Below are 8,652 nucleotides of genomic sequence, written 5' to 3'. Positions count from 1 at the left end.
GATGCTCGTATGCTCGGACGGCTCCGCGGCGTGACGTCGACGACGGAAAGCTCCACACGAGCTCCTCCTTGCTCCCAACCGGCTAGAGAGAGAGAGAGACAATGAAAGTTAATTAAGGAGGTGGTGGTGGTGGCATCCTCGGTTAAATCAGCATGCAAGGGGAGAGGGAGGCACGTGGCATACTAATATATATATATATATATTAGGATACTACACCGCACGCCCATGCTCCGCACATTCGTGCTTCGCATGCGACCCGTACGGCACAGGTGTCCTCAATGCTCCTGGCAAGGAAGCCAACAAGCCCACACCGTGCTTCACGACCGTCCCCACGACCTCGCATTGCCATGGTGCTCCGCACCCTTGATTCCCATAGTTTCGCCACATAAGGCCCCATACAAACGAGCCGGCCTCACTCCGCGTTGCTACCCATCTGACCCCTCCATGGCTCGACCACACCTGGCCGCACACACCAATGGTCCGGTCACTCAAGGTTCACTATACGGATACCGATATTGCTTGCCTCACTGGGTTTCGCCTCTCTCGAGTCTCCAAGGCCTACGCGCCCCACGAGTCTCCTTCGGCGTGCCTCCTTTTAGCGATCCTACAGAGATCCATCTCCTTATGCCTTCGCAGGCACCGCGCCCCACGAATCCCCGCTCAGCACACTTGCATTCGCAAGCCTTGCCCTAAACGGCGGGCCATCCGTCGCAAGACTAACCCTCATCCGCTCATACGCTCCCCCGTGGAGATCCGAGACGGCATAAGGTAGTGCAAGCGATCCTAGGAGGAAAGCCTCCCGGCAGTTCCCGCTCCATAATGTCGTCGACCTCTGTCTCCGACATTGCCCTAGGCTCATGACCCTTCAACCATCCGTTGCTCAGTCGCACGGCACGCTAGGCTTAGCTACTCCGCTAGCCAAGGGACGACCCATGTCCTATGAGTTGCGGGGGAGTTGGGGCCACTCTACGCAGTGTCCACCCCTCCTCCTATATACCATGCAAGACATCCACCCCTTTGGCACCCCGGGGGTACAAAGGTGCCCACCGAGGGGTGCGTTTTGAAACCCCGCATGCGGTACTAAAATCCTTGCCATGGCATGGGCCGTTGTTAGGGAATTGCCTCCGTAGACTTGACAACGACTCCAACCTGACGGAACGCCTAAACTCTGCAACCCCATAGCTTCGTCAACTCAATGACTACCAAATGTGGCCTCCAAGAGCGTCACGGTCAAGCCCCAACGATCGACCCGTGACACCATGCTAGACTGCCATTTGACATGATTTTTGCTAGTTTTGCCAAGTCATAGTGATACAACTGGCGTTTTCAGCATCTAGAAAACAACTGTAATCCCTATCTTTAGACCAGTTCATTTTTTTGAACCCTCTCCACTTCATAGATACAGCTAGAAACAATTAAGGAAAATGAAACATGACTAAATTAAGGAAAATGAAACATGACTATATTTGACTAAATTATGTCAAATTCGTTCAGGTTAAGCCTAATTTGATTAATTCCATTCAATAGCTACAAGGGATTGGTTTATAATGTTGATAATTCAACATTTATCAGACCAGCTAATGAGCTAAGTAAGGGAAAAGCTCTATCAACTAGTCAAACTAACCTAGCATGGATGGTGAAAATGTTATTAGATTTGTATTTTATTTCTTTTCAGTTTTATCTATCTGATTTGTTTGGACTCGTGATATTATTCTTCAGTTTCCTTTTCTGTACTAAAATTTTAACACTCAATCTAGGCAAGAATGTTGCTGAAGTCACTTGTAATAATTGGAGCCATTACCGGATTAACATTGGGAGCAATTGGAACATCTGTCCCCCGGTTCTTCCCTAATCTCTTTACCACCGACCGTATGGTCATTGGAGAGGTTTTTTTTTTTTATTTCTTAGATTTTTTTTTTTAATCAGATTCATTGCCAAATATTCATGTTATCAATAGCCTTGATATTTATGCCTTTTAGGATAACTGCTTTTTAATTTCCCTTAAATCTTATTTTTTGTTTGAGTTCAAATACATTACAGGCATTTGCTTCACTTTTTAAGACCATCCAGAAAATCACTAATTAGAATAACAGTGTAATACTTTTCTCACATCACTAATATATTATATAAATGTAGCACTGCTATTTAGGAATTTCGATGCAAATTATGATCTAGAAGTTATTTGCACATTACATATGTAAAGTACAAGCAGTTTTGCATTTCATGTACCTTGGAGAATACCTTCCCCGCACATTAGAAGCATCTGTCAAAGGATAGGTTTAGTATAAATGAAGACAAGGATATTGCTTCATCTAATATAATTGGTAAGTTTCTAAACTTCTCAAAATCTGAAGGATTCGATCATTATAAAGCATTCTTCTTGTTTCATTTCTCTCTTTTTTCTCAAGTAGAATCTCTTAACGATGTCTCTCTTCTAGATTAAAAGTTCTTATGTATATCAAGTTAAATGTTTTATTAAAAAGACTTAATATTTCTCATGTGTCCAGCAAACATCAACTTTTGACGTTCATGCAGCCTCAATTTCCATTTTTCTGGATTCTATCTCTTTGTACTATATTATAACCAAACTCTTTTAAGGCCTTTTTGCAGTTTCTGTTCCCTTCTGTGATCTGGAACATATACTCTTTTAAGTACATGTCTTTTTCACTCATTCAAGATCTCTTATTGACCTTTCACCCTTAAAATGCAATTTTGCAATCTTTTTTTCTAACGTCCATTCAGTTATCAGCACCTCTGTGTACTAAGTTTGTGGCGACAAGCGAGCCGAGAAATTAGGACTTGTTCAGCAAAAGAACCTTTTGTCCTGCTTTGATTGTCGATGCATTCTTCTTATATAATAATCAGGATAAGAAACTGTATATACCAAAACTACTTGTTACTATTTCTCCTGCTTATTAGAGGATATGGGAAGATAACAATTTACAAAAGGAAATGCAAAGGAGGAGATAACAGTCCTTTTAAAGTACCCATTAATATCTTTTAGTTTCTCAGAAAAAAAAATTTCTCAACATTTTTCTGAAAGATTCTGACGGTGTGAAATATAGATTTTCTCAGGTAACAGCTAACAAGACTCACTAGTCTTAGAATAAGGTTATCTGTTATGTGTTAGGTTACATGCATTTTGATGTTGTATGCCACCCTATTAGGGCCTTTCTGTAAACGTTTTGCAAGTATTAACTCTTTTTTTAAAAAAATTTAGACTACTTAATTGCCATATAATGCCTTGTTAGTAGATGCAGATTATATTTCTACAGTTATTGAAAACCTATCTTTTTTAACTAATTATGAGCCAACTAATTATGAGCCGATGTCTATCGACAGATGCACAAAGTGTTGATTCCATACTTTATAGCATTGATGGTGACTCCTGCAACACATAGCCTGGAAGGAACACTGTTGGTATGCATATCTGGTATCTTATACTATTCTAAAACTAGATATCCATTAATATCTACTTTGGTTAATTTTATATCCTCACCAACATATCTGGGCGAATATCTAAGAGATAAATATTTGACATGCCAATTTATACAACCTTTAATTTATAACTAAAGTACGATAATGTTGATTCTTTCATCATTTCAATCATGTAAGAGCTTGTCCTAAAAGGGTTGTCCCTGTGCACGAAGCTCCAGAAAATGCATTCCAGGACGGAAAGATGTACGTATGTTATAACTTATTTGAGCTGTATTTGCAAAGCATAAAGTATAGTAGGTTCTTGCCTTGATAAGATAGATAGGAAGGTATGTCTATACCCTCTCTAAATAGAATAGAAATAAAAACATAATTGGTAATCAGGACTCTGTTGGATGAATTTCTAAACAAGAGATGCAACACAGCAAACATACCCTGAACTATGTGTAAAATATCGTGTTCTTACAAGAAATTGAGTTGATAGGTTAGAAAGTGAAGAATATGCATCAGGAAAAGTTGCTAGCATAAGAACTACTGCATGTATAAGGAACTTTGTGATCATGATTTATTTAACTCGACGCTCTGCTTTGAGTCATTTTGAGCTTTAATATTTTACCACTTTATTACACACTCCTAAGTGATGCCCCTTTTTATGTCTGCATGTCATATTATTGTCTAGGTGGATGAATAGTATCTATTAAATAAAAAATATAAAAATAATATTATCTACCAACATAAGCTTTTGGAGAATAATGGTTGTTTCATTTAATTTAATATGGTATCAGAGCAGGAGTCCTGAGTTCTAATCTCGCTAGGCTCCTATTATTATTTAATTTCCTCCTGTTTAATTAAGCCCACATCTTGGGTCTATTAAAAAAGTTTCAAGCCCAGACATGAGTGGAGTTTTGAATATAAAATATATAAACACCGTCTCTGATAGCTTAAAGCTATTGGAGATAATCGTTTGTTTCATATACTTTAACATGATATCAGAGTAGGAGGTTCTAAGTTTGAGTCACGGCAGCCTCCTAGCATAGTTGATTTTCTCTCATTTAATTCAAGTTCATGTCATGAGCCTATCAAAAAGTCTCGATCCCAGACATTAGGAGAGTGTTAAATATAAAAATATAAAAACATCATTTTCTATCAGCTTAAGCTTTTGGAGAATAACGATTGTTTCATATGATTTAATAGCATCCAAGCTAAATTTCAATATGAAACTTAAAGCTAATAGAAATATTCAATGAAAAGGTTTCAGGATATGTAACTGTGGATATGTGGAGTGCAGATTTAGTACAGCCGCTATAAGTGTTTGGGGTTTGTAGGAGATTAATGGTTAAAACATACCAACCTTACCTGAAATTTTAGTGTATGTGGTACCATTTTTTTTTTTAATTTCCTAAAATTCATTTTAGTTCGAAGAGAACTTAAATAGTTTCCATTAGTAAAGTTGTAGGATGTAATGTCAAATAACATAAAATTCTGTTAGATAACGGAACATTTTAGTTTATTTTAAAGTTCTGATGGAAATGTACTTAAATCAAACATGCTGGTAGATTTAGGTTGTGAAATCAAAATTTTTGAAAGTTTAGATACCCATTTCAAACTTACCTGTAGTTCAAGTAAGACAGCTATTTCAAAATTTCTACTACATTGATGTTCAAGATATATACTTGAAATAGAGCTTAACACCACATGGCATGATATCGAAAGGCTAAACCAGGTTTAAATTCCTAAAATTTGTTTAAATAATTATTTAAATTATATAAAGAAAGAGAAGAGAAAAACAATGAGGGCGTGTTTGGTTCATCTATTTTAAACTATGGAATCAGAATTGAATTTATTGATTCCGATAGTTGCCGTTTGTTTTATAGGAATCGGATTCCAATTCTCATTCCACTCCGGAATGGAAATGGCCAAATCCATTTATGATCCAATCCGGTTTTGAATCCCGGATTGGCTCATTCCAAAATAAACTATTCAAAATTCTTTTTCACCAACACCCACCTCTCTCTTCGTCACTTTCCTCTCTTAATCAAAACCCTCTCTCAACAATTTTAAAATTTCATTCCGATTTCCATTCCAATAATGAACCAAACATTTTTGGATGATTCGTCATTCCATTTTCCATTCCAAAGCAATCCAATTCCATTTTTCATTCCTATTCCAATCATGAACCAAACATGCCCTGACAGAGAAAAGGTCCTTATATAAAATACATGGTGGGTTAATGGGTTAGGAAAAATGTATTGTTCTCATAAAATTTCACATGGAGTACCTAATGTCTTCTAACATGATCTGTGTCACGTAGGTAAGAAAAACTATGTACCTTCCTCTGAAACACCTCCCAAAACACCCTACCAAAGAAACTGAAATTGAAAAAAAGAAGTTAGCATATGCACGCTATTGCTTACTTCTGTGCCTGGAAGTATATAAGTTGTTATATTCTATGTGCAGGCTGGCAGGGATCTTAGGTTTTTGAGTCTATCAATGGGCGGATGCTTTTGTTTGGGTGGCCTTCTACTACTGGTATGGTATTTTACAAAGTTGGCCTTTTTTCTTCAGCTCTTTGATGCTTTTGATCTTAAGCTCCGCTTGTATTTAGCTATTTATCATTGTACATGCAAACCAAAATTGATTTGAAGAAGAAAAATCTGAAATCTCGAAACAGTTAATTTATCTCTAAAATGAAGTTTCCCATTATTTATGCTTATTTTGCAATTTGGTTTGTTTGGCATTTCAGGTGTAAAACTGCACTTACCAATAATTAAGTTCTTTGACTCGTAGCATCTTTATTTCGAAAAGAGCTGTCTGATAAATAATGAGGAACCAACCAATTAATTCTTTTTTTACCATATTACTTCGGCAACAATCATAGTGGTTGTACTACATAGGAAATGAGCCAGAGGAAACTAAAAACGATATTTTAATATGGACTTATTAAAAGAATAAAACCACAACGCAAGTGCTTCTGGATTACACGCAAAGTTTACTCCCTCTCCTTGCATATGCATCTGAAATTATCATATAAATACTACCGTAAACAGTGATTGGATGCATAATTCTGGAATGTAAGGCCTTTTTGCCATTTCAGTTGAACATATGTCTTTACTTGTATGTAAAATAATTCTTTGCGTCTCTCTCTCTCTCTCTCTCTCTCTCTCTCTCTTAAAGCTTATTTGCAGTAGAGGTAGCGGTTTGCCAGGCTGCTGGTGGGCCCTCACAGGATTCCAATGGGTAAATCTGTCTCCCGCTCGCTCGACCGTCCCTCTACATATCTAGTGTTCTTGCTGGTTTACATGGCAATGAGTAGCATCTCCTAATGATTTTACTGTAGATTTTCATTCTGATGGAATAATCTTCTCTCCAGGCTCGGTTTTCACTTGCTTTACAGCGGCTTATTTCTCCTAGTGGTCTGCTATACAATGAGGACTTTTATCAACCCGGGTATATTAAAGCTGAAGCCACATAGAGGTTCATTTGCTGAGCATTCTATTTTTTTGCTCGGCGCATTTTTTTCTGATGGCTGAACCAAATTAAGTTTATCTGATACCTAAACTGAAAGCACTGCTGCTGTCATCAGTTAAAGGATTTCAGCAGAGGAAGTTCATTGAAATGACTTTTTCCGGTATAAATATAATTCTTTGTTCCAAAAACTTGAGACAAAGGATAATTGAAAGGCAAGTTATACATACATCCTTCATGTAAGTAAAATTCTTTTACAGTAAGTTTTGGTCTGTTGTATTAATTTGCACTATCTTCATTATAGACAGAAATGCTAACGTGAAATTTCCTGTTAGTACTTTTTTCTTTTTAATGTAATTTGGTTATCATGCAGCTCAGCTGTTGAACATGGGAATTTTTTATTATTACGCAACATAACTGCTGAACATGGAGATAACTTAAGTTGTTTAGGTATTAGTGCAACTCTCCAAGGGACACATGATTGTTCAGAGTTCAGGCTACTTATATTTGTAATTTATTTTTCACTTTTATTCCTGAAGATTTATTTTTCTTTTTCTTTTTTTTTTTTCTGTTGGCTGAGTTGAAACACATGCAAGCCTGTAATGTTGGTTTTCTCTACGAGTAAAACTAGAATACTTCTAGAAGAAAACAACACCATTTACTTTCGTGTGGTTTCCCGTGATGGGACATTCGAATTGACGATCGGAAACATGAAACATGATCTAGGTTATTTGAACTTTATAGGAGCTAAATTTTGTAATTTTTGGCATCGTTTGCCTAGTCATCAAATGATCTCAAATTCAACTTACATCAGCCATTAAAATTAGTCAATTTTGATACGTCATGCTAAACAAATAACGTCGAAAATTTTTAAATTCAAAGGCTAAAAAGTTCAAATAGCTTAAGATCAAATTTATGGTGCCGATCGTCAATTTGGATGCCCCATTGTTAGAAATGACGCAGAACTAAACTCCCTCGCTTCTAGAAGTATCCTAGCTCGAGCTCGACTCGAAATTAAATGAGCCGAGCTTGAACAAAAAAAAAGGCTCGAAATTCATTTCAAGCCGAGCTTGAATATTACTCGGCTTGTTCGAATTAGGCTCGAAAAGCTCGAAAAGCTAGAATATATATATATATATATATATATATATATATATATATATATATATATATATATAGAGTAGAGCTATTATGCTATCGAAAGTATAGGAAATTCGATTTTTTTTTACTTTTTGGCCCTTAGATCAATCTCTTTGATCATTTTTAATATTTGGATTAATATTATTATTACTTGTAAGGACCATCTCAATTCTAAGCAGTATTATTTAATCCTAGGGAGACCGGCGCAACATCCACCATTGACAATTTTTAATCAAGGGTAAAAAATTCAAAAACAGTATTCTCATAATATATATAATAATATATATATTATATTAAAAATATATAGTAGTTCTACCATATATATATATATTATAAAAAATATAATACTGTAATATATTTTAATTAATATAGACTGAGTGAATAATCTGAGTCTATTTAAAATTGGGCCATATTGGCCCATAAAAACAAACCTATAGACAAATAAAAAAGCAACATTTTACTAAATTTATATATTTTTTTCTTCTTTCTTTCTTTCACAGAGCTCTAAATTTCAATATGTTTATCTCTTTCTCTTTTTCTGTCTTTCACCTCTAATAACCAACGAAGCCTCTAAGTACCAAGTAACATCATATCGCCGTTGCCCTACCTTGC

The 8,652-nt window shown here is 36.3% G+C and overlaps 1 protein-coding gene across 2 annotated transcripts; it reads left to right on the top strand.

Moving 5' to 3' along the window:
* Window positions 283-7,430, top strand: LOC109715832 (protein DETOXIFICATION 46, chloroplastic-like). Of its 2 annotated transcripts, none has more exons than XM_020241026.1 (5): window positions 283-1,886; window positions 3,343-3,420; window positions 5,893-5,964; window positions 6,610-6,672; window positions 6,806-7,430. In XM_020241026.1, the coding sequence occupies exons 1-5, from the start codon at window positions 1,764-1,766 to the stop codon at window positions 6,905-6,907; spliced, it is 438 nt and encodes a 145-aa protein (XP_020096615.1). In that variant the 5' UTR covers window positions 283-1,763; the 3' UTR covers window positions 6,908-7,430. The 2 variants fall into 2 exon arrangements, with proteins under 2 accessions (XP_020096615.1, XP_020096616.1); XM_020241027.1 differs by having other exon boundaries at window positions 1,757-1,840.

The sequence above is a fragment of the Ananas comosus genome, linkage group 9 (genome assembly GCF_001540865.1).
Source record: "Ananas comosus cultivar F153 linkage group 9, ASM154086v1, whole genome shotgun sequence".
Taxonomy (NCBI): domain Eukaryota; kingdom Viridiplantae; phylum Streptophyta; class Magnoliopsida; order Poales; family Bromeliaceae; genus Ananas; species Ananas comosus.
The sequence above is the reverse complement of the archived record's forward strand: the minus strand, read 5'-3'. Positions and strand labels throughout refer to the sequence as shown.